At 46.8% G+C, this 26,511-nt stretch overlaps 1 protein-coding gene across 1 annotated transcript; it reads right to left on the reverse strand.

Moving 5' to 3' along the window:
• Positions 1 to 1,217: 1,217 nt before the first annotated feature.
• Positions 1,218 to 13,022, reverse strand: LHX8 (LIM homeobox 8). The gene is made up of 9 exons (XM_088169552.1): positions 12,990 to 13,022; positions 11,730 to 11,891; positions 11,397 to 11,555; positions 8,540 to 8,661; positions 6,937 to 7,157; positions 6,367 to 6,470; positions 3,774 to 3,869; positions 2,521 to 2,704; positions 1,218 to 1,818 (listed from the first exon to the last, which is right to left on the reverse strand). The coding sequence occupies exons 2-9, from the start codon at positions 11,808 to 11,810 to the stop codon at positions 1,742 to 1,744; spliced, it is 1,044 nt and encodes a 347-aa protein (XP_088025678.1). The 5' UTR covers positions 11,811 to 11,891; positions 12,990 to 13,022; the 3' UTR covers positions 1,218 to 1,741.
• Positions 13,023 to 26,511: the final 13,489 nt, after the last annotated feature.

The following is a 26,511-nucleotide window of genomic DNA, read 5'->3' on the forward strand; positions in this document are numbered from 1 at the left end:
TCAGCATATCAAACAAATGAGCAAAAACTAGTTTGTCTACTGCTACACATGCACTTTGGTAGCATGCAGATATATGGAGCTAACTTAGGTACTGAAAATGTCATCTGGAATTCAATATTCTACCCAGGGCATTTAACTTAGAAGCTATGTATGCTCAAATAAAATGTAAGGTCAGTCAAGTTCCACTACAGCCCCCATTTTGAAAAAAAAGGCATAAAAAGGATAATAAAAGCCTTGATAAACCACTGTGCCAGTGAGATTGCTTTGGCTACTCAGATTAGCTTAGACATCTATGAGCAGCACTTAAAACAGTGCCAGCATTTAACTCATAAAACTATTAATTCAGAGCTTGCCATCAAAGTTCTGCTCACAAAAGTCATCAACAGACTACACTACCTTTCCCAAATTGAAATGGTTTGACCAGCACTGTTAAGGAATTTCACAGAGCAGACACTAATGCATAGTTGGGAGAGAAAAAAAGGGACATGGACACAAACACCCTTGCAAAGTATGGTTTCCTTCTGATGCAAATAAACTTTAAGTAAGCTAGGGGGAATCTGTCTTAAATCATTGAAGGAAACTAGTCTCTGAAGACAAAAATCAACTGAATTTATAGTAACCTTTGTGCTTCAAATTAGTGTATCAAAACATGCTCTACTAGTAAGTCCTAGCATATTAGCAGCTCCAAACACAGCAGACTACAGTGCATTTGAGTGAATCCCAGCCATTGTTCATATGCAGTTTGATATTGGTCAGTTAAAGTGCCAAACTAGATTTTACTTTGGAAAAGCACACTGTGTAAGTATTGCCTCTTATTTATGGCCCTGCTTAACAAAATCAAAAGATAAAAACACAGAAGAAAACAAAAGCTGAAGTAAGAAAAATTCAAAATGTTAAAGCAGCTGCAACTTCAGGTTCTCCATTTGACAAATCAAAGTTTAAAATCTGTCCTACACATGCCCAGTTCCCCCCCCACAAGGTGTGCACCCTCATGAGCAGCACTGCTTTGCATGTACCCACTTGTATATCAATATTTGGAGTGTGTCAAGACCCATCTAAGTCCATGAAATGATTTTTACTATCAATGGAAATAGATGAGTCCTCCTGAAGGACTTCAGTGTAATGTTCCTCAGTATACCAGGGACCTTCTCTTAAAATTAAAGATTCAAGTTAAGCACTTGACAAATGATTACAGTTCAGCCATAGACACAGCAACATTTTTGCTTGGCATGCTACAGCAGAAACTTTATTCAGTTCTTTTTGAAAATATTAGCAACCAAAATTTACTTTTGTAAACTCACAGAATAAGCTTTAACATATAGGCTGTAGACAACTCAAATACAGGTAAATACTTTTAGCAATAACTTACAGATACAAACTAATGATAAACTACAATTTCACAAAGAATTGTAAACATTTTGCACAATTGTCAGTCCTTTCTTTTAGGCAAAGTGCTCTTTTGATGACAAATAAATTAACACACACATAACTAGAGTGGACTACTTCCAGACAATACAAAAAGGTGTTTAATAAGGCTTGTAAACAATGTAATAGTTACTTATGCAGAATCCATAAAAGTGTCTTGCAGGCTAAATAGACGTACATACCTGGGCAAGAATTATCTTGAAAATGCTTTGGGTGTTAAATAAAAAGTTAACATTAGTATCTTTCCAATTATATTTTCAATACACTATGACTTAAGGTTACATCTTTAATAGTTTCGATCCCTGATGAAAAGGAATTAGGTGTGACTTAGTGGCAGTTGTGTCATTGAATGGGGTAGCAAAGGCTGAAGTCCAAGAGCTGTAGGTGAATGAGCTACAAAAACAGAAACATTTACCAGTCAGCTTCATCGAAAGTAGCAAAAGAGAAGTCAGTAAATTCCACTGGGTAATGACTGTTCACTGTCCTAACCCTGCAGCATGTTGTTTTTCCTAGGCCAGCATCTGCACTCCTCCACCCACAGCCCACCTTAACACCACTGCTCTGGAGGAAAACGAGCTCAGGCCACACACGTGGCTCAGCCTGGTTCTCCCAAAACCATCACAGTCCCTCCTAACCACAAGTAGGACCCAAAGCTGTTGACCTGCTGGGTCATAAGACAAAGACTGAAGCACTTTTGACCACCAGGCTCTCCCCCCCTCCTTTGTGTGTTATTGCAAGGGAAGCTGAAGCTCTCAGAGAATTTGCTGGATTGAGCATATTCACAGTCCATGGGATAAAAGCCAGGGAGCAGGTGGCAAACAGTTTTCGTTAAAAGTATGCATTATTAAAATATGTGAAGTAGATGCTTAAATAAGTATTTTTATTCTTGTTTTAATGGTCTAGAATAAGCACGAATAGTTGTCTTCATACTCAGATCTTCAGCCATGCTATTGCAGTGAAGAGCTACTGCTTTCTTAATGAGGTGTAAATAGGAATATAGGAATTAGGTTTCTTTAATCAGAACTTGGTAAACTGTTTTTGCTACAGCTGATAATGTTTTCATGAGGAGAAAAAGAGCAAAGCTGTTATACCCACCATCCATGTAGCTATGCAGAGCAGTGAGCATCGTCCCATCCTGGGGTACATATGCAGAGTATGCCATTTCTTCTAACATGGGTGGAGACAGCCTGGAGGGCTGAACTGCTGTGACAGGAGCAGTGGATGAATGATTAGGACTGACGTGTTTCTTATGGCGTGCTCTGCAATTCTGAAACCACACCTGAAAAGGAGGGAAATCAATCACATCAATCAATAACATCACATATCATCAATCACATTGATGGATTGCATTCAATGCTGGCACAACAACAACAACCTTGGTGTTTATCTTAAGCTGAGTTTGCTTAGTTAATTGGGCCTTTGACACAATGCTGACAGTCCAAATGGAGAAATATCCATTCTAAACCTACAAGTGTGGTCAGGTCAGAATGCCTCTTCAGTACCTAGCAGCCCAGCAAGGACAGGGACAGGCACAGTGAGGGGCTGGGCATCTCCCGGGGCCAGTGCCCCCCCAGGCCAAGCAACATCACCTGCAGCTCTGCTCAGCACGTCCCAGACACAATCTTCTCCCTGCCTGGAACTACTGACAGCAAAGCATATTTTTCATACGATATCAGATTGCCTTTTCACATGGAAAAGCACACAAGATTCCTTTTTTTTTAAAGGACTGACTGCAGCAGCTAAATACCTCATTTCTATAGAAATACTCTGTCAATCTTCCAGGCTAGAATGAGCCAAGGCAACTCAAATTTTTTTTATATTAACATATAAATATTTAACTGGTATTATATTTTTTAAATCAAATTTACATATAAAAATGCATCCATGTCTTTGCTGAGAGACACCTTCAAACAAAGAATCCAAGTTTGTGTTTCAGTTTTGGTTGGCATGTGTATACATTTTAACTCTGCTCTCTAGAACAATATCCTAGACATTCACTTGCTCCTAATGTCATACCACAGGACACTTTCAAAAAGAGTGCAGGTCTTAAGAACATACTACTACAGTCAGAAATACATATTTGGAATAACTTACTGCCAGTTTCTGTACTATTTAGGCTGAGAAGTTTCTTCCTAGAACACTTAATCCTCCACACAAAGTGCAAGAGGAATGCAGCAAGTTTTCCAAATTGTGATGCTTGTTCTAGGTGTATTCCTGACCAAGGTTATTGTATGAAAATAGATTTTAATCCATTTTTTCTCCATGTTAGAATAAGCCCAGAGAAAATTGTGACTGAGCATTTCCAATGGATGAGTACCAGGCTGAGTCAAGTAACTTCACACTGTTACCTGTATAACACGCCTGCTTAAGCCTGTTCTTTCTGCCAGTTTCTGAAGTGTTTGTGCATCTGGATTGTTGTCCTGAGCAAACTGTGCTTGCATAACCTGAAAAGACAAGATATGAGATTGCAGGAGCATTTGTGTCAAAAGCCAGATTAGAGTCTTCTCAGCCTATGGTACTACTCCTTGCCTGTCTTCAGGATTTTTTGTTGTCACTAGTCTCTAGAGTGTACCAAATACATTAAAAAACAAACAAACAAAAAAACTCCAAAGCCAAAATACAAGTCCTCACTATACTTGACTGAGCCGTGACATTTACCAGAAATTGAAGACTGGATTCAGATTGGCAGTAGTAAAAACTGGAAGAGGTACTCTGTAAGATTGCGTTAAAAGAATTCTAGAAGAAAATTCACTGCAAAGCAATTCAAATATGCTCAATAAACACCTATAGTAGCAGACCACAGCATAAAAAAGGCAGGAGTCATGATCCAGCACTGTGAACTTGTCTGCATCATACATTATATGGAGCAATTAATCTTCTTTTCATCTCCATGGAGAATGCAGGGACACTCTGTGCTTCCTTCGCCTTTCACCAACCAAGAAACAGAAGCTCCACCTTGGCCGATCTGATCTTTTTTGATTGTTTGGTTACTCATCTTTGAACAGAAAAGTGAAGTCAACACTTGTCTTAAGGGTATAAATTAGACCTTTTTTGAGGAAGTAATTGTGAATTTGGCCTACATACTGAAGACTTTCACAGGCTTAAGGATTCGCCCTGTTTATGAAAGTAGGGTTTCATGGATTTCTGCAGGGTATCTTCAGCAATTGCAAAGGATTGTTTTCTCCTTTTTGGACTTTTGACCCATCAAACTTTGCCTGGGTTCATCTTGGAAGATTCGGTCTACTACTTACCACATTCAGAAACCATTTCCTTTTGCAACTCTTTATAGAATCACAGACCATAGACCGCTCACCTTGTTCCAGCCCTACACCATGGCAGGGACACCTTCCCCGGTCCCAGGCTGCTCCAAGCCCCGTCAAACCTGGCCTTGGGCACTGCCAGGGATCCAGGGGCAACCACAGCTGCTCTGGGCACCCTGTGCCAGGGCCTCATCAGCCTCAAAAGGAAGAATCTCTTCCCAATATCCCATCCATCCCTGCCCTTTTGCAGTGGGAAGCCATTCACCCTTGTCCTGTCACTCCAAGCCTTCGTCCAAACTGCCTCTCCAGCTCTCCTGGAGCCCCCTTGGAGTCCTACAGAACCAAGGTGCTACAGAACAAAAGCATTCAAAAAGCACAGATGTTCTTTTGCACAAGTCCTTTGTGAGGTGGGTAATTACACCCTGCCTCTCTGACAGTGCACTTTATCCCTACAATGTTTCTCTTGTTGGAAGTAAAGTCTTACAGCAGCCTCGAGGATAGGTAGGGAGGTGCAACAAGCAGATAGAAGTATCATTAAATAACAAGATGCCATAAGACCTCAAATACCTGCAAAAGCATGTTACAATCTACTTTAAACAGGAAAAGAAGGGAACCTGGAAGTTTCAATAGCAGCAGCTGGGAAGAAGCCCTGAATACAGTTCCCATCCTAATGGCAGGTCCTATCTCCCTTTCAGCTTCTGCTGGGGAAAAAAGTTCCCTTTTGCTGAAGTTCAGGGTCAGTGCCCAGAGCCCTTGCCCTGTGCACCTGGTTGGATTATTGCTTATGTGCTTGTTTGTGTTAACACCACCTTCTGCCTCCAGTCATGACTATAATAGGAACCCAAGCTTTGAACAGTCCCATGCCTGTCTATAGAGCACTACTTTAACCCTCACGTGTTACACCTCAAGATGAGTTTCTCAACTGCTTTCACTATGAATAAGAGACAGGCCAACAAAACAGAACTCACACTGTGAACAGAAATTCAAAGACCTGTTAAACCAAAGGCAAGGAGATACAGCCAGGATTAGGTAGAAAGTCACATCTTCCTTCTCTCTACAGGTTAAAACCTCTAGATCTTGTCTCCTCACTCCCTCTTTCACTGGAAGCTGGCCCTATCTTTATGTGTTTCCCTAGAAAGCTAATTTAAGTTAAGTGGTTATCTAGAGTTGGAAATAGCTCTGGATTTTCTCAATAGGAGTTAACTCTTGCCAACACAACAAAAACCCAAGAAGCCTGGAAAGCAGAGGAGATGCAGGCATTACAATAATTCCAACTTCCACCCTATTAATGTCTTGAAGTCACATACAGTGCCCATCTTTAGTAATAAACTAACAACTTTACATAATTCATAATTCACATTACATAATCTAAAAAATATTTTATCTTTATTATGCTTAGTGATGTAAATGGCTGATTAAATTGATTTCATCAAGCAATCAAAATAGAACCACCTTTTTGTTTCCACTCTTCAGAATTATGATCTGCCCCCAGGGAAATAACGAGCTCAAAGAATACTACTTCATGTTAAACTTCCAGAAACATGCTGAGTCTTGATAATTTACGAAATAGTTTAAAGCATTCAAGCTTTTCTTTTCCCCCGTATGCATAAAACTTTCTGTTGGTTCAGCACCCATGTCCTGCATAAACCTGAGCTACCCAAGTTTTTAGCACTGCCTCTACCTGGAGTTGATCTGCTGTGAAGCTGGTCCGAGCTCTTTTTGCTGGTTTCGGATGGTTAACATCTTGTTCTGTTAGTAACGCTCCTTCCACACTAATCCCATTACCTGAAACATTGAAAAGAAAACAACACTGCCTTCTAAATATTCACAATGATGTAAGCCAGACTGTTCTCCAACAATAACCAACAGGAGTTGAAGTTAAATTGATCTACCATAACACTTTATGCCTTAAACAACTCCCTCACAAGTGAAAGAAATAAATCTAACATGCTGTTGCTTTCTTTTCTTTAGGATACCAAACAAGTTCTACAGACAAAAAAAAAAAAAAAAAAAAAAAAAAAAATCCAAACAAAACCACCAACAACCCACCTCCAAAAGCAACAAAACCAAAACGGAACAAACAAAATCCCTCAAACGTGAAATTATTTTCCATTATTTTGCTTCAGGAACCTGTGCTTCCAGTCTTAGTAAAAGCAGTCAATTATCTCTCCGCATGGAAAATTAAGTAAACCCCAACAATTTAATTAAACCTAAACCACCACCACAGTTCTTAACACAAGCAGTACGTTACCGTTTTCAACTTCTCTTTTCAGGTTGTCCAACATGCAGTCGTAGTGTACTCTGCAAAGGACTTTCTCCTCCACCAGGGCGAACTCCTCTCCCGTGGAGAGCTGTCTCTTGCAGGAGAAGCAGGCGAAGCACGCCAGGTGATAGACATTGCCCTTGGCCCGGCGCACCCAGTCCGTGGAGTGGATGTGCCGCCCGCAGCGCGAGCAGCGCGTGCCGTACCGCCTGCAAGACAGGGCGAGGGGGCCATGGCGGGACCACCGCCACAAAAAAACCCAAAAAAACCAAATAAAACCCCAAACAACAACAAAAAAAATCCCCAAAAAACCGGCGAGTTTCTGGTAGCTTAAGGTAAGACACCACTGAAATAGAATAGCTTAGTATTTTCAGAAGGCAAAAAGCAAAGCTGAAGCATTTTGACTGCTACATGAATTCACACCTTTTCATTCCTTTTATAAAGATAATTACTCTTAAAAGCGGAAAGATGGAAACAGCAGACTGTTCCAAATTTTTGAATGTCTTTATGTATTTCACATTACTCTGGTGGTAGTCTGAACTAATATATTTAGCTACATTACCCCTTTGCTCATCTTTCAGTATCTTCAGCAGAAGGGGGGAAACCTGTATCTTCATAGTTATTTCATCAATTCACATCACATTTTTAAATAAACTAAAAAATTAAAAAAAAATCTACATTTACATTATTACACTAGAAAATTTCTTTGAAAAGGAAACATATCACCAAAATATGTTGATTATTTAGATAAGAATTTGTCCTGAAGATCTTTGCAGACCCAAATTTTTTTCAACTTCCACAAATTCAGTTTTTTCAGAAGTTTACAGCACTCAGCTTGCCCCCTCCCACTGTGTCAGACTTGGCTAGCTGAATGCAATCTATTCACCACACGGCTGAGAATCCCAGAAAGAGTTTGGTGTAGCAATCAAACTAGACCAGTGCTAGCAATGGCATCAAAATTAACAGCAACAATTTTTGCTGCTTTCTGGATCAAAGACTTTGCATCCTGAGTACTACATTGCCAACACAAAAAATATCCTTCCTTGCAAGATTAGCCTGTAATTTTGAAAGAATAAAATTCTAAATCAAACTGATCATAGAAAGGTATAACTGCTGAAAGCTTCTTTTAAATATCATGGGATTTATTCTGGACTGATTTTGCAGCTCCTTGTGATGGTTTAAGCCCCACACCAGTGAAGCATTACTCCAAACAGATCATCTCAAATTTACATTGCATTCTCAGCCAGCATTACCCAAGGACAATTCTTTGCACATACAATGGCTTTACAACCATACTGTGGCAGGGACTCGGACTTTTTCCCCCTTGGTGCATACACAAGTAAGTGATAAATACAATATAAATGCAGCAGCTGTGCACAACAGGGGAAAGGCAGACAGGAGACTTAGCAGGCAGTCACATTTACACAGACTTAGGGTTCCCCAATCCCTCCTCAAGAAAAGTCAGAGTTTAAACCGCTGAATATAAACCTAGCAAATGAAAGAGCCTCGAGTGAATTTCAGTTGTGCTGCAGTGAAAAGTTACAAGCAAGTTAACGAGTTGTCTGATAAATTACATTCCTAGACGATATACCTGAAATAATCAAGTTTGCAGAAGATATCTTTATCTTTGATGTAGCAGCTGGTGTGCCTTCCCAGGGAAGTTCTGCAAACGCTACATGAGAGGCAGCGCACGTGCCAGCAGAGGTCATTTACCTGCAAAAACCCAACAAAAAAATCACCAAACCTTCAATACTTGTACTACCAATATTACACTGTATATTTACAAACACTGGTTTTTTTTCCAGAAATAGTCAGAAGTTATACACGCACACCATGATTCACAGAAAAATTATCTTGAATGCAAAACTTTTTCTTTACAGAACTGCTTGCATATTGAAGGTTAACTAATTTGATTCAGGTCTTCAGAATAAGCTTTCATGGGTTTGTAATTAAAAACAGTAGAAGAGGAAGCAAGAGGTACAAGTTCCATGCAGGTATTTTGTGCCCAGTTCTGTTATCATAGCATTAGAGTAAGAGAGCAAATTTTGGTCTTATGTAACCTTGGGAAGGCAACTAAATTACACACTTCTATTTCCTAGTTTGTATAAATTCCTGCCTAACAAAAAAAAAACAAAAAAAAACAAAAAAAAAAAACCCAACAACACAAAACCAAGAAACACAACAAAAAACCAAACGTTGCAAAGTTCTTTAAATTTTTTAAACATGCTTATTGAAAGGAAAAAAAATAAGTCTATCAGACAGAAACACACCATGAACCACTCCTCCATTTGCCACGTTTCTAGTAAAGCAAAATTGGCAAATAGCATTCTGAGTTTCAAAAAAAGCAGCAGGTGTTTTAATATCAAAATCGACATTTCTTTAATATGTCCACAGCAAAACTAAATGTAGTCATGGAATGCAGTAGAAATCAGCATTTTTGAAAACCTACATATAATTTTGGGGCATATAAAATAAATAAAGTTCGAGCAATTATTTTGATTTCTGCTTTCCTATAAAAGGAACTCTTAATTGTGCAGACATTGTGAATCACCAAAATAAATCATTTGACAACCCAAGACTCCCAGTGACCACAAAAATTAAGTAATAACCCTCTGGATAATCCCATGCTGTATAGGAGGAATTCTGAAAACCAAACAACGATGAAGTCTAAATTTTTTTCCCCACTGAGCCAATTTCTCATCTCATACCAAACAGCCCATATGTTACCTATGGGAAAGCAGATTTGAGATAATCCAGGACATGCCTTTCATCAGAGCACGGCCAGACAAAGCACAGAGAAGGCAAGGCATGGACTCCAACACTCCTGCTGGGATCCCCCACTCCAGTCATTCTTCAGGCTGTAATATTGCAGTTTGCCCAATGCTTTCCTAACCCTTATCCTTGTTGGCAGCCACCTTCCCATACGCCGACAAGTTCACACCGCAATATACGAAACTGCAGATAGCAGATAATAGCTGTCACCAAACCCTCCCAACCATCCCTTAGAGAGGCCGCAGAGCAGAGGGGCAGCGCTGAGCCAGACTGAGCCTGCCCGCAGCCAGCCCTGCCCTGCCCGGGCTCCCTGGGCCTCCCCAAGCCCGGGCACGCTGCCCTGCACCACGCGAGCTGGCACCTGGGCCACCGAGAGCCCACTGCCCCTTCTGCAGAGATGAATGCAGGACACCAGCAGCTCCCGTGGCTATCCCCTTCGGTGCCCTTGTCCATCGACAGGGCTGAAGTTGAAAGGCGTGCTGCTGGTAGGTAGTAGCATACCAGCGTCCTCTCTGCCTACACAAGAAGCAGTAACAGCTAATTTAAACTCAAAGCTAAATAATTTACAGGTCTTTTGCTCCAAGTCCCGTTATCCTGGTTGTTCAAATAGGCGACAGCAGTGATCAGTAAACTATAAATGAGCTGCCAAAACGTCACGGGAGTTAGCAGAACTGAAATTGAGTTCAAGTCAGTTCTATTGCTGGTCCTCTCGCCCATTCTGTGTCAGCCCAGACTATTGCAAAGGAGACAGGGCCACCCGAACTAGGAATGCGTGGCATTAACTGAGCACTAGCCCCCGTAGACATTTTCCTCGGACCTCCTCACCTCAACCAAGACCTAAGTAGACGATTTAGTAGCACCAGTTATGCTTCTAGGGCTGTCACCTACTATCACTTTGCAAGTACACAACAACTTTGTTTAAGGCTGAATCAACCGACTTCTGTCACGATCGTTACTCTCACTTTTCAAAGGAAAGACGGAAAAAATCTGACCCAGAATAATTTTAATGGCTATAATACAAAAGGCAAATAAACTCCCCTCATCCCTCCCTTCCCCCACAGTAACACTTCATGTTTAAGGCCACTTGGTTTTGTTTGTTTGTTTTTAAGTTATCTTACTCGGTCTTGATTGCTAAGACAAGAGAACTGCTCTGCACGTAAGCAGCTCGTTTCTTCCAAATATGCTAGTTGACCACCTTTTGCAGGACTAACTTATTTCCACATTTCTCGAGAGGCAATTTTGGCTTTGCGACTCACGTCGTTCCCCCCAGACCTACTTGAGTGTAACGCAGGTCGCGCCGCCGCCGTCTGACCACGGCCGGGACCGCCCGTTCCCGTTCCCAGTCTCTTCCCCGCTTCTCCCGGCGCGTCAGGAACGCGCAGCCCAGCGCAAGCAGCGTCACCCGAACCACCCACAGCAGCCAGGGTTCCGTCTGCGACCCGAAAACCGCGAACCAACTCGCTGGGACTCCGCACTCCCGTGTCCGCGGCAGCTCCACGTCGTGCGGGGGAGGTGTCCCGGACGGCTGTACCCTCGGATCCCACCGGGCCCGGTCCCCCGAGGCTCTCCGGGCACTGCCGGCGGCCCGGGCAGGCTCTCCGTAAGAGGGCCACTCCCTGGCCTCAGCCGTGGGGGAAGTCGCCAGACAAAGGGGGCTCCGAGTTGGGCGCCCTTACCTTGAGCAGGTACTTGTCCACAATCTCCAGGCCGCAGCTGCTGCACACGCACTTGCCGGGGGCGCAACCCGAGCCTGAGGCCATGGACCGCGGCGATGAGGAGGGCGACAGGGCAGCGGAGGAAGAGCAGGAGTCCTCGTCAGCTGCTGCGGGGCTGGCCTGCGGGAGCGCCGGGACACCGCGGTCAGCGCCCGGCCACGCCCAGGAGCCCCACGCCGGCTCGGTCTGGCCCACCGACACCCGTGGGTCCCTCCGGGAGTGCCACGGCCGGGGCCACCGGAGCCGCCGAGCTGCACCAGGAGCCCGAGCCGCGCCACCCCCCCGCCCGCGCACCTTCTCCGCCGGGCCGCCGAGCGCGGGCAGGTCCTTGTCCTCCAGCCTGCAGACGAACATCGGGTCACTCTTCCAATACATGGCCCTACCCTACCACATACCAGCCCTCGGCGGGCGGCGAGCCGGCTCCGGGGACCCCGCGCCGGTCTCTGCTCTCAGCGCCTGCAGGAAAAAAGTTTTGTTTTCAAGTGGGTGGACCTGCCCCGCTGGCCTCACCTCCTGCACAGAACCCGCCTTCCAGCGCGGCGGGGCCGTTATCTCCACTAGCGAGCCCGTGCGGGTTTAGTGAGGGGAGGAGGCACGGAAACCCCCCAGCATCAACAACAACAACAAAAATGCAACCCCCTCACCCCGAGAACCCCCTCACTTGCCACATCTTTTGCCACAGCTTTCCCCCACCACTCCAGTCTAAGCACACGTTCCAGTTACACCTCCCTTTGAGCGAAGAAAACAAACACGGAAGAACGCGAGAGCCCGTGTGACGGGAAGGATTTTCCCACACTCCTGAATCCCAAAGCCCAAGCGAATCCTGTAGCTCAAGCTCACAGCTCCTACACCCGTCTCACTACCTCACCTGCTGCTTGCACCTCCGAAATCCCGTAATAAAACCTTTCTCAATTAGCTAAAATAGAAAGGCCTGAGCTGCGGAAGCGTTCCTCCGGCTCTGAGCTCCCCCAGGTGCTGCTGATTAACACCAGTGTCCCGCTGGCACCACGAGCAGAGGGTGCAGAGGCTGAGTGAGGTGCCCCTCACTATCTGCAGAAGCAGTCGCGGAGAGGCTGTGAGTTACGGGCACCCTTTCTGCGCGATCACAAATCTTGTCCGCAGAGTACCCTCACACCGAACACTGATGGTGCTCTCGGGACATTAGGGGAGAATAGAGAAGTAGCTTGTCCTTCGCAAGTGAGGTAGATAATCGGGTATCTGCTTCTAGGCACGTGCTTAACCAGCCAGCTGGTTTTAATTAAACTTGTCGTTTAGTTTCCATCTTTTCTCTCACCTCGGTGGTTCAGCCTTGCCTCACCACGGATGCAGGACGTGTTGATGAGCCTCGGTAAAGCGATCTGAGAGAATTGCCCCCACATTTATAAACATGATGGATTTGATAAAAGGGAATTCTGCGTTTGAGGAACTGTGTGAAAGGAGAAGCCCCTTATTGTTCTCCGTCTAAAAAAGATGATAATTGTTTCAAATCCCTGGACCCGATCTTGCGGAACAGTAAACTCGGCTGTGCCGAGCCCCGGTAAAGCCGGGACTTACCGTCAATTACTCGTTCGTCCAGTGATTTTAACCGATCTAACCGTGAGCAGAATCTCCCTGACATGCAGTCTCGGTGTCCCTGACACCGCTGCCTCAGCAAGGCAAGCAGGGCGTGGCGTGGCTCGGCGCAGAGCGACCGACGCCGGGCCCGGCGTCCGAAGCACCGAGTGGCGGCAGGGAAGACGGACAACGCCGGCCCCTGGGAGCCCGAGCCCAGCCCGGCCAATACCTGTGCTGGCTTGGAGCCGCCTTTCTGGCGTCTCTCCCGAAGACCCAGCGTGTGCTTGCCCAACCTCCGACCCAAATATGGGCCCCGGCCCGGCCCGAACATCCGCCCCGCAGCCGACGGGCTGCGGCCCCGCAGAGCGTCCGGTAACCTCACCTCTCCCCCCCTCAGCAAGGTTCCCCCCTGGGCTCTGCTCCCTGTCCGCAGCGGTGCAGGTCGGAGCGCCAGCGGCCGAGTGTTCGGGCGGCCCCGCGGGTCGCGGCGGGGCGGAGCGGAGCGCTCGGCTCGGAGCAGGACCAGCGCGGATCCTGCCGAGCCCCCATCCTGCCCCCCACGCGGATCTCCCCATCCGTGACTGACAGAGTCACGACAGCACTACTGTCGTCTGTCGCAGGTAGCACGACAGAAAATGAGCACCTGGCGGGGGGCTCCGAGGGATGCGCTGCGGCGGGGCCGGACCACCGTGACGAGAGCCCGTGAGGTGAGTCCGAACGCGGCGAATCGGGCACGGCCGGGAGCAGCGTCGAGGTTGATGATCGTCAGTGCTTTTCCTACGCCTTCAACGAGATTATTAATGAGGTTGGTGCTCGCTCTGAAGAGGGCTGCGGGTTAGATTTCTATGAAATAACCCCCTTCCTATGCGCTTTTTCTCTCTGGAAATACAGCGGTAGGAGTCAACAAAGTCAATCTGCGCGTTGTTTGCCGCGGCAATCGTGAGATTACGAGCAGCCGTAGCTCATACTGCGGTGCTGGAGGAGAACTAGTGTGCAGGAGATCCCCATGTTTCGTAGCGAATCCGGAGCCGGCTCCGCCAGGTGACGAGCGGGCGCGGCCGCACTGGCCGCCCCGGTCCCTCCGCCCGCCCCGAGGCTCCGGAGCAGCCCCGAGCAGCGCGAGGGTCTCAGCGGAGGCGGGGCAGGGGATGCGCTGCGGGGTGCGGTGCTTGGCGGGGCTCACCCAGGGCCTCTCCGATGGCTGCTCGGAGCCGCAGGCTGGGTCGGCCGCTCCGGGGAGCGACAAGTTCGGAGAGCCAGGAGGAAAACGCGCCCAGACAACAGTACGTCAGCAGATCCGGGTTGTTGTTGTGGCCGGAGGGGCTTCCCAAAAGGTGAGCTGTTTTGCCGAGCTAATTGGAGAGAGGCGTTATTTTTGAAAAGCGGTCAGAAACGCGATAATGTGTACAGGGTGGACGTGGGAAGTATATGGGCTTGGTTATCCGGGATACACCTTGGCCCGTGCACCTCTATCACCCATCTCTCCGAAGTCCAGTCTAAACTTCATCGCTTAAATTACACGCCCTCAATTTTTAAGTGAGTATTCCTTGCATCGTTTTCTGAAGAGATGGAAACCGGCAGACACGCAGGCTCTAGAGAATTCCCGACTCTTGCGCACCCTGCTCTCCCACTGCCGTCTCTGTGCACATCGGAAGGATGTGTCCCCTTTTGGGGCGCCGGGTAGGACCCCGCAGCATGTCGTCGCGCTGTCGGCAGAGACGGGAGGGAAGGAGAACCTGCCACGGGGCGGACAGGGTGGCCCTGGCCTGATCTTGCTGAGGCTGAGAGCGGAGAAGAGCAGGGGACTCCGGCGGGACCCTTCGACGGGAACTGTATCTGGTTCTGAATCCTGTCTCTCAAGACTTATACCAAGATGTATGTAGGTGGGAGCGCTGACCAGCTGCACATAAAAGAGATCTCTAAAATATTTGACGATGAGGTACAGCACGAAAAAAAATACCTCTGTTTTAACGAGAAGGTGTTAGCATACGGACTCCTTCATCAGAGACCGCACCGTGCTGCAAGTGCATGCGGCAGGGCGCTTCTCTCCGGAGTCTTCTTCAGCGACAACGGCTCTCCCGTTAAAACAAGTTGTGTAAGAAATTAATACCGCCACTGTGGTCAGCTTACGGAAAACGGGCACCGGGACCAGGGCCGCTGTGAATCGGGTGCCCACCCCCGGCCGGTCCCGTTGGGCACGGCGCTGCCGGTGCCCGAGCGGCGCTTACTGGAGCCCGCCCAGCGGGTCCCCCCGTGCTGCCGGTGGGACGGACGAGTCGCAGGGCAGGGGGGAACCGCGGGGTCGCGCCGTCCCTTCACCCGAGAGCCACCCCATCCTCTCTCAGCAGCTGCTGGCAGGAGAGCTCGGAGAGGTGGGACGGCTCAGAGAGGGAAGCCCGACACCTGTGCGGGACAAGGTTCACTTCCCCGGCAGCTCTCGTCTCTTGTGTCAACCTTTTCTTTGCACTACTTGCGTGTTTGTACACCTGCAAGTATCTAGAGGTTTTTCATCTGTAGATCGCCGTGTGTTGGGCTGTAGAGACTCTGTGAACTGTGGAGGAAAGAACCGAGCCAGCGCCCTCAGGCTTGCTCTCTGAGTTTGCACGCCCACTGATCCCAGCCACTGGTAAAAGATGCAGGGCTTGGACTAGCCCTAAATAATTGACTCTGGGCTGATTTAACGGGAAGAAAACGAACCCAGTCTCTTGCCAATGACTCCTTTCCCAAATCAATGCAATGCCGTTTCCTTGGGTCGGGCTGTCTGTCTCCGGTTTGCGGGTCTGGGATCTTTCAGGGCTGCAGACATGCGGCTTTCGTTCACGGCTCTTCCAGTGTAGAGCTCTGTGTTGCTTAGTTGTCAGTGGCAATATCAGTAATAGGAAAAAATTCCTATTTCCTAACTGGATTCCTGAGACTATGGTTCCCCTACCAAGACCAAGAATTTGATGCAATTTGCTTTTTCCCCCCCTTTTTGTTTGTTTGGGTTTTTCTAGCATTTTTTTCCTTCCCTTCAAGAGAGGTCTTGGAGTGGGGAGGCAGATGGCAAGAGGGGAGTCAGTGAGATGCAGCCTTGCTTTTTTTTAGAGCGCTGGCTCTTGCACTGCGAGCAGAAGTGCAGGAAGTAATTTCGACATCCCAGCGTGGAACTTCTTCATTTATTTCAACTCTTGGTCTCTGCACTCTGAACATACAATCTGGCTGAAAGTCGTGCCTGTTCAAATCAAGTGTTGCATCTCTGCGTTCCTGAAATCGCGGTGAACAGTTGATGTGGAAGTTGACTTTATAAGCATCTATGCTAATTGTGTCACACTGTCACTCAGGGAAAGTGCTGGGGACGGAGGAAATTAGAGCAGCAATCAGATTATGTACAAGAGCATTTTGCCCCTAACGTAATGGAAGGCAAAGCCAAACTGGAAACCGTGGCGGGTTGTTTATAAATACACAGGCACAACCAGGATGTCCTGGTTTCGGTGAGCATGATAACTCCACGCTGGAGGGCCCGAAAGGTATCGGGTGTGCCTGCCTGCCTGATTCCTTTCTCTTCTGTTCATGCGATGAATAATCAGTCTCTGGCAGGAGACCCGGGCTGTCAGGCGGGACAGACTGTGCGGGGAGGCGGGGGGCCCGGGGCCGCAGTAGGCTCGGAAGGTTTTCGGCTCCTTCTGCCGTCGTCCATGCGGACAGGGCACAGCTGGAAGCCCCTCCCTGGACGGGCTTTGGGAAACACCCGAGGGGTGCGGCAGTAGGAGAGCTTCCCTAGGAGTTATCTCTGCCCCCCGCAGGCTGTCCAGCTGCTCCGAGGGCCCCTCCACCGGAGCCGCGCCCGGCTGGGGACGGAGCCACCGACGGCCGTGCGCGCCGCCTGCTCCTCCCGCAGCCTGCTCTGCTGCGGCCCGGGGAAGGGGGGAGGCTGCGCCGGGACCCGCGCAGGTATTGTGGAAACCCTGTACTCTCCCAGCTCCCCCGCGGAACCCTTTCCCGGTGGGCCCGGGGTCGCGCCCGCTGTCAGCGAGTCCAGCTGAGCGCGATCTCCGCGGCGAGCGCTGTGCCCGGCGCCGTGAGCCCCGCGCCGCTGCGGGCTCGCAGGGCCCCCGTCCCGCACCGCCCGCGCCCCGGGACTCATACGAGCCCTCTCTGGGCCGTGGGCCGCGATGGCTGTCGGCGCTGCGGCGCTGGAAGGACAGAGGTGACGGGGAAGGACGCGTGGAGCGGGGGCGGCTGAGGCGAGAGTCCGCGGCCGGCAACGAGAATTCCCGGCCAGCGGTGCCGGGCGGGCGGGCCGGGACCCGCTGCGGGAGCGGCTCGATGGGCACTGGGCTGTGCCGGGCAGAGCGAGCGGGGCCCGGGGGGCCGAACCGGACCGCAGCCTGCTCCTGGCCGCTCTGGCGATTGCCCCGAGAGGAAGGAATCCAGCCGGCCCGGGGTTTGGAAAGAGGAGTGCTGGCCGGGCAGCGCCGGCGGCTGCAAGTCCCCTCGGACGGGGCTGCCCTGTGCTCCGAGGCACCCCGCTCGGTGTCAGCCCCTGCAGAGGGGGCACAGGCAGCCACCGGTGTGAGAAACCTCAGCTCCCTTCTCCACAGCACAGCAAATGCTTTTCAGAGAAAAATCAGTTTCAGGGCAGATTCGTCTTTCAAATTTTTCCCCAGCCTATTTGTGACTGCGTGTTTATACAGTGTTAAGTGTGTGTATAAAAGTGAAAATATCTGTTAAAGATCGAGCACATTTGGGATTAGCGAGCTAGAGATGTTTTGTTTAGTAAGTGAGCAGACTGGGAGGGGAGCTCATGAACGAAAGGTGATTCATTCATATGAGGTCTGAAAAATACAGAGAGCCTCCAGAAACGAGATCCTGATTTGCTGCCCACAGCTTACAAGTGATGAAATATTTGCATGTGTCTACAAGTAAATCAAGATTTACAGTTTTGTAATTGGTGTTTACAAAGTGCTACTGTTATGCTCCAAAATAAAATACATTTATTTGGAAAGTGCGGAGGCTGAAGATTTTAAGTAGCAAGAAGTGCAGTGCTCTAAGTAGAAATGAGAAATCTTATTCTTCTTGGTGTTTATAATTTTTAAACTGATCTGGCAACATTAACTCTTGACTGACACTTGCAGAACTGAGTGGGAAAATTTTAGCTGGTGCCAGAGTGATGTTGGTCTGGAGGAGAATGAAGTGCCCGAACAATACGTTTCTGTTCAGATATCTTTTATTGAGTTTAGTGCCTGAAAGCAGTCCAGTGCTTTTGGCAGGTGACAAAACGGGGAAAACGTCATATTAATTTCAACACAATTCCCTTTGTCAGCCTGCTTGGTTTGAGCTGTTTTCTGAGTTTAACTAACCTTCTCATACAGGAAAAGACAGTGGTTGGGATTTAAAATACATCTTTGATCTGTGAGCACATGGTGGCTGTAGGAAAAAATCATTGTTCCGTGGTACCTTGGCTATAATTATGGAATCCAATCGTAGTCCTGCTTCAGTCAGCAGTGCTCCAGCTATGGTGTCTTTGCTTTCAAAGGACAGCAAGGATAAATTTCACTGAGCATATTAAAAGAGAAAAAAAAGTAACTGAAGAGGCTGATTACTTAAACAGCATATTAACAACACAGTCTTGTTCACCCCACTGCTCTACACAAAGCTACTCATTCCATTTTTGGGGCCCAGGAGATGCTGTGCTCTCATTATGCACTCAGTACTCTATACCCCACAAGGAAAGTCGACAGAAAATGAACATTTTTACTGGTCATCTAAGAAAAGCTTCTGTTTGTTGCTTCAGCTTGAGATTGCAGAAGAAGAAGAGAGTGACAGAAGGAACCACTAATTTTAAAAGCAACTGTTTGTTTTAATACATACGAGGAAACACTCAAAGAGGAGTCAGTTCTGGCAGATTACCTGAAAAAAAGGTTTACATACAACAGCGCTTCATTGTTTAATGTTTTGCCGTTCTTTGGTACCAATTTGAATGTTGGTGCTTGACCAGGAGAAAAATTATTTCACCAACTCTCAGGAAGGTTTGATGGATGAAAGAAAACTTAGAGTTGAGTGAAACACTGACTTACCATCAGGGTTATAGAGACTATAATATTGTGATTCTACTGCTCTATTATAAATATCCAAACTCCTACACCGCCTTTAATCAGTCTCTGGTGACACTGAGAGGCAGATTTACAAAACAAAGAGTGCAATGGGCTCCTGGCTCAGAAAAAGTGAAGCTCACAAAAGTGAAGCCCTTGCACTGCCGTGCTCCTGCCCACTGAAACTCTCCCAGTGTGTGGAGCCCAGTCGGGCTGGAGCCCAGGATTTTGGCAAGAGGAAAGACAACTCTGTGAATGCCTGCTGGCTTCGTGCTCATCACAGCAGCAGCTGTGAGAGCATCAGGGTCTGTCTGGTTTTGCCTCCTAGGTAGCTGCAAGCAGAGTGGGAGACATGGCCCCTCTCTGCCTTGTTTACTGTTTGTATTCTGCAACATTTTTTGCTGTATTTCTACTGTTACTGTGGAAATCTGCTCTTTCTGGTGAGACAAAATCATAGAGAGTTCAGAAATGAAAATTGCATTTATCCTGTCTCCACTGCAGTTCATCCCAGTGTTTTGGGAGATTTTCATACTGATGTTTGATTGTTCCCCACGTTCTCATGCTGCTGCTTTATGTCTAAATGTTGGTGTAAAATGGGATATGCATGATCCCATAGCAAGTATTTCAGACAGATAGATCTCTGCAGGAGTACAAAAGGAGAACATATGGATTCTATTCAGTGCTAGAGGCTATGAATGTGCTATTCAGCTATGACTAGATGATATATACAAGAAGAATGGAGTCCGACCAGACAGCTACTACATCTAAAGACCAAAGGAGGTAAGAAGGTGTCGGTATAATGAAGGACTTCTTCCCTTATTGAGTGCGTAGTGAATGTAGATTAAGAATGTTGATTGGTACAGCAGAGAAATGAAAATGTCAAATGTGCAGTGCCTGTCTAACCACAAATACATCTTCTGGAGCAGAAAGAGGCACTAGGTACCTTCCTCATTGCCCACTGCCCTGGGAATAGCTGAGAGTTCTCTCTGCAATGTTTATTTTATGCTGTTTTTTGCCATGCAGAGAATTTGTGGTTAGCATTGGTTGTATCTTTGGTGCATTCTAGGGGAACAATGCTTCCTCTCTGGTGCTCAGGCTGCCTGAAAATCAACAGCTATGTTGATTCCCCTTCTCGAACTTCTTATTTGTGCTGCACACAGCTGCAAGCTCTGGCTCTCATCAGGCTTTAGGAGCAGCCCAACAGTGCAGGGTTACATTTGCCATCTTCAGGGGAGAGGTTTGTCCACCCGTGCAGGGGAGAAGTCTGGCCACCACTTGGAGAAAAATGAGGTGAGAAGGGGGACCCACAAACTGCATCAAGGTGGTTTGAGAGCAGCTGAACCATCCAAAAAAATCATCTGTTTCATGTTATATTTATTTTCTGCTTTGTGGCAGGGTTACCAACTTCTGCACCAGGAGTTACCCCATGAGTGTCAGTGGTGGGACGTGTATGTCTGTGGGCAGGTAGTTAGTGTCTGTGTGTGCACAGGTGGGCTAACTTAGATCACCCAAAAAGGGTCAATAACTCTTGGACCTCTACTTGTCACATGCCCATGATGCGGTGTGTGGGATGGGAAGAAATGTGAGGCTCTGTCCTCTGGTGCTGTCACATTTCCAGCAGCTCAGGTGTCACCACTGCACCTTTCCCGTGCTTCTGCTGGTGCTGCAGCCCTGGGCCTCCCCCACAGGCAGAGCCAGCTCCCCTTGCTGTGGCAGTGCTGGGCACGGAGCCCCTGCCAGCTGCACAGCCCTGCTGTGCCCATGGCAGTGCCCACTTGTCTGTGCCTGCTGCCTGCTGCCAGCTGGGCAGCTCTGAGCTCAGCTGGGCTCGGTGGGCCTTGTGTCCCAGCCTTACCTGGGCATGTGCAATGCCTTAGCTGGAGACATAAGTCCGGGCTCTATCTGGGTGCTTAAAAAACAACAAAGCAGGCTGCCTGGGGGTGAGGTGCAGAAATGCCAGTACACAACATGAGGGAGGTATCAGTGCAAGTCAACAAACCATTTCTGTTCTTATTTTAGCAAGTGCCAGACCTTCCCCATCCTCAGGTTTATGTCTGTCTGTATATTGTACACTGTAGTTAAAGCTTCCTTGCATTAATAATTCTAAGTAGCAGATTCTCTGTAATCATCTTTGCACAGTCCTGAAATTGTTGAGCAACTTTTTAGCCAGAAATCCTGAGAAGCAGTGGAAATAGTTATCTTGGAGTCAGTGAGGACTGTGCACTTTAGACAATTCTCAACTCATAACAAATGAAAAGCTTTGTTTTAGTTTGGCTTTATCTAGATGTGGGTATCTAATTTCTGATTAGGATTTAAAGAGAGGACTTAAAATTACTTAATTGTGTTTTGTGTACCTTTTATTTAATACTGCAAGCAAAATAAATCAGAATGGGATTAATTCATTTTAATTTGTTGTTATTGCTACTAATTATATAATTAAGATCTCAAATACAGAAACACTTTTATTTGAGTAGAAAAAAAATATACCTTAAAATAGGTATGTAAGAGAAATAGAATTTATTTTTGGGGTCAGTCTTAATAAATTGTATTATGTATATTCCTGGATCCTGTTTTCTTTGAAGTTCATATCACTAAAGAGTTCTGCTTGGTGCAGCTAAAGCATGCCTTCTTTCTAGCTCTGCTGTCTTTCAGGGTTTGTAGAAACTGTTTTTACTATAAGAGAAAATTAAGAACCAAGTATGTTTCCACCAGTTTGATTTGGCAAATGAACGTACTTTTACCCACGGTGTGTAAGCACCAGTTGCATTTTGATACCAAGAGTAGTTAAGATAGAGCAGCCTGCTCTCCAAGTGCATCTTTGTGGTTTCATTGGCCACAACATCTCTCATCTTCTCACAGGGGATGAGACAAGAGATTCCTTCTGTCTCACTTTTCAAAGAACAGTTAAACACCTTCAGGCAACAAAAAGTTCATCATTTTGAGGCTCAGTTGAGATCATCTGCTCCCACAGGATGCATTCTGCAGGGTTTGTGCCAGTCTTTAGCCAGGTGCACACCACGGGGTGCCAGGAGGCTCCTTTCACCTTTGTCCAGCAGAGAGAGCAGCTCTCACCTCCTTCAGGGTCACCTGAAGAGCTGTCCTCCTAGGCTGGGTGCCCATGGCTCACATTGGTGATTTGTCTGTTTACAACCCTCTTTCTGTCATTTTAGGTGTGAGGTAATATCTGAGCAAAAGCTCATGGATCTGATGCAAAAGGCTTTAAAGTCCATGGCCAGGAATGAAGAAGGAAACAGAATTAGACTAGCTCAATGCCTAGAAGTGATGGTTTAAAAACATTCTGCACTACTTACATATGGCTTCTTCCATTTAAGTTCCCAAATAAAAGCAGTTATTTTAGGAAAGGATTGGAAGAATGATGGTTGCAGTTAGGGGTGTAATATCTTCCTCTGCAAATGGGATACTGGAGGAAGCTTAGCATTTTGTAAAAGTGACATATTGTTTCCCTAAATTGTTTCACTTGTGACAAGTTAATTTTTAAAGTACTTGTCCATCAGAAGTTTTCTGACTGGAGCTGGTGTAAAATGACAATTGTTTTCTGTGTTGAGATGAAGCTGAAGTTCTCTAACCAGTCAGCTGAATTTTGCCTGTATCAAGTCCCAGTTTTCTCCAGAGGTGTGCAAACCAGCTGTGTTGTGCAGGAAGGGGTGGGAGGGCTGTGCCAGAACTGACTCCTCTTTGAGTGTTTCCTCGTATGTATTAAAACAAACAGTTGCTTTTAAAATTAGTGGTTCCTTCTGTCACTCTCTTCTCCTTCTGCAATCTCAAGCTGAAGCAACAAACAGAAGCTTCTCTTAGATGAGCAGTAAAAATGTTCGTGAGAGGATGGTGAGCAGGACACTGTCCCACCCCCAGCTGGCCAGGTCAGAGCTGCACACCAGCTGGGCTGTGCCTGCACTGCCACAGCGGAGACACACACTGAACAAATTTTATCAGATATTTTCAAGGTCCTGGAGGGATTATCAGATTAAGTGCCAGTCACCCTAGCTTTAGCTAATTTCATCTGTTACACTGTCAAAATATTTTCCTATAAAAGATAGGAGATCAGGCTGCCTTGCTTCTGGGCATTTTTCTGTTGAGCTGAGTAGATAAGCTGTCCCACCATGCTTCTCAGAAGAGAAGGAACTCCACATTTCCTCAGATCTGTTGTCGATGTGCAGGACAACACCTCAAGGTCAGAGAGCAGGTGTGGGGCGAGGAGTTGAACACCCAGAGTGTGCAGTTTATTGGGGTCAAAGCAGTTGGTGGTTGCAGGGCTGCCCTACGATGGGTGCCCTGTGCTCCCCCCGTGAGCAGCCCTGTGCCGTGGTGGCCCCTCCTGCTGTGCCACAGGAGAGTCACTCCAGACTGAGGATGGCCGGAGCAGGGGGGAGTTGGGTGCTGAATCCTGTGGGTACCTCGGCTGCCTTGCAAAGAAAATCGTGCTTTTTTTTTTGGCAGATGGTGCTGCCCTTCAGCAACTCAAGGCATTATCAGTCTTGAGATTCAAACCCTTAATGGCCTCTGGAACAAGCACGTACAGCAATGTAGTGTCTAATTTATTTGCTTGCTTGATAGAAGAGTGCAAATGAATGACAGTTCTTCGAATGCCTCTAAATTACTGGCTCTTGAGCATCAATCTGCCGTGTCCCTTTGGTATTTTTGTTTTCCCTTGGGGGGCTGCATTTTGGAAGGAAGGATGAGTTTTACCTTCAAAGTGAAAACTTGGACTTCACTGCTGACATATGCCAAAGAAGGGTATTTGAAATCCCTGAGGGCTTTCCAACCATAGGCCACAAGAGACGCTCTCCACTCAGACAAACCCAGCCTACAGCCCTTCTTCCTGCAGAAAGAGCCCCTTACAGTGCTCCCCTCAGCCCTTAATGAGTTTAGTCTGCAGGATTTCCTCTTCCGGTGACATTATCAGGAGAAATTACCCTATACCATTACCTGTGGCCAATGAAGGCTGACAGGCCTCTCCGATGCCCCCAGGACAGGAAAGTATTGTCTGGACTTAACCCTTTGAGGCTGCTTTCACCTCCACCATCCAGCTTTCTGAAGCCACAGCGCTGGGGGTCCCTGTCCCAGGTTCTTGGGGGCTGTGGGTGCTGCCATGGCTTTTATATACGTGTATATATACATATATACATGCACATATACATGTATCTATAGATACATAGATATATAGACATATGGATATATGGATATGTGGATATATGGATATATAGACATATGGATATATGGATCTATAGATACATAGGTATATGGATATATAGATATATATATATATATATTGCCCCATACGTGCAGTGGGTGCCTATGGGGGCCTGCTCCGTGGGAGCCCAGGGGAGAGGCTGCAGGGAATTTGTGTTATTGTGTGACATCCAGGTACACAGGATTATAGCCAAACACCTCTTCTTCATTGAGTCTTTTCCTTCCCCTCTGGTGTTAGTGTGCAGCACTCACTGCATGGATGTATCATCCATTATGACAATCTGACCTCAGGAGGGTTCAGGACTCCCATGGCTTCACTTGGCATCTTTTGGCTATGTCCACAGCCAGGTGCTGTCCAGCCTGTGCTGTGTGACTCAGAACAGTGCTGCTTTACATCCACTGTATCGTTGTGTATCTGCTACAAAATTACTACACACAGAAATTCAGACCTCTCTCTCTATACTACTAGAGTAAGCAGGGATCTTCTCTACATGACCTGCAAGGGTACCGTGAGGCCAAACCCTTGACTAAAAACATCTACTTAGCAAAAGATAGGGAAACATTTTTTGCAAGGTGGCTTTCCTCAGTTCTTGTCTGATAATTTTGGGTAACAAAATGTTGTTACCCAAAATTGTAACTGTCCTGTGGCACCAGACTGGGAAGGATGAAACAAGGTTCAGGAGAGCATTTCGTGCCTTGTGGTTTCAGTGCAGGGTTCACAAGACTCTACAGGGAGCACTCCTGGAAAAAAGGCAGTCTTGGTCTGCTTGGAGGGTACCCAGGAGAAACATCTTTCCTCCCAATCCCAACTTCACCTCACTCTGCTGACCCGCGGTGTGCAGGGAGGGATTCGAGTGGGTATGAGCAGCACTAATTCTGTCCAGAGTCGTTTTCCTCTCTGGCCCAAGTGCTGCATTGCTGGGGAGCTCTCTGTGCCCGTGCTGGGCTCACCTGGCACGGCTCCAGAGCTTGAGCTGGGCATGAGGATGGAAGGAGCATTAGTGCTTCTTGTGGACCATTGTGGGTCATCCTTCCTTCCTGGGAGCACAGCGCCTTTCCTGCTCCTATGAGGCAGGAGTGTTAAACCCTGCCTGGGGGCCCTGCTAAGAATTTGCATTTCTATCTCTGCTTCTAATTCTTCAGCTTTTCAGGGGCTTCATTAGCCTGGCCACTTGTCTCACTGCTTGGAGAATTATTCTGGTTTTTTGTTAGTGGCAGGCCTTCATGTGAAGCTTGAACTTGGCTTCTCAGTCAGTTTGGTAATTTTTATTTGGCCTCAAAAGTATTCCATGGCTGGAGGACATGCTCTGTGTAAAACTCATAGCTTCATCTGGTAGTGATTTGTCATTTATCAGGCTTTGGGCTTGCTGCCAGCTCAGCTGTTGCCAAACAAAATGAAGGCAATGGAATAAAATGATTATCATAAAAGGGCTTAGAAATGTTGCAAATGAAATAAACTAAGAATAGCTTAAAACTAAGATGAGGATATATATAATTAATCACAAAAATCATGGGGACAGGCAGCAAGGGAGTTCAGGTTTCCCTTAGACTAGAGTCCTCATCACACTGGAAACATTTCAGTATTATCTGTCCCACAATATATTGGATTTAGTGGATCATAAGAAAAATTTTCCTGTGAGTAATAGACTTGTCTCTGTTTTGAGTCCTTTGCCTACAGAACAGTTGGAAGTCCATTTTCAAATGGACTGCCTAAACGCATAGAAACTTGGAAAAAGTTTCAGTTTATGAAATTTTTGGGTTGAAGGGCAGAGCACAACAGGTGAAAAATTTTATGTTACCTACATCAACTTCAAGTGATCATATTTAGTTTGTATAAGATTTTGTTGTTCCTTTACCCTGCCACTACTGGGTTTTTGTTTAATATGCACAATTTAGACAGAAGTAACTTGATGTTACAAATTAGAGGTCAAAATATAATGCTCATTCAACAAACACTTTATTCAAATAATAGGCACTTATAAGGCTTGTAAATTGTTTAAGATTCAATTTCACAGCTCTGGAAGCAGACAGTGGTGAAGCGAATTCTTCACAACTTTCAATATGCTAATTTAATATTTTTTCTTCTCAGCTCTGTAAGGTAAGTTAGCAAAATTTAATGGAGGCAGAAACAGAGGTGTGGGGAGATTAATGATTTAGCTGGGATCCCAGAGGTTTGGGGTCTGCTGGCATGCTCCACCCCAGCAGCACGTGGGGCTGTGGGGACACACAGGGGTGTGCTG

The sequence above is a fragment of the Sturnus vulgaris genome, chromosome 9 (genome assembly GCF_052056855.1).
Source record: "Sturnus vulgaris isolate bStuVul1 chromosome 9, bStuVul1.hap1, whole genome shotgun sequence".
In the NCBI taxonomy this organism is placed as follows: Eukaryota; Metazoa; Chordata; class Aves; order Passeriformes; family Sturnidae; genus Sturnus; species Sturnus vulgaris.

Excerpts from the sequence above, each read along its gene's own strand:
- LHX8 (XM_088169552.1), bottom strand. The coding sequence starts at position 11,810 with ATGTATTGGAAGAGTGACCCGATGTTCGTCTGCAGGCTGGAGGACAAG. Across the intron at positions 7,158-8,539 it reads TGCAAACTTGATTATTTCAG|GCGGTACGGCACGCGCTGCT; the intron begins GTATATCGTCTA and ends CCTGTCTTGCAG. Across the intron at positions 3,870-6,366 it reads TCACAGCAGATCAACTCCAG|GTTATGCAAGCACAGTTTGC; the intron begins GTAGAGGCAGTG and ends TTGTCTTTTCAG.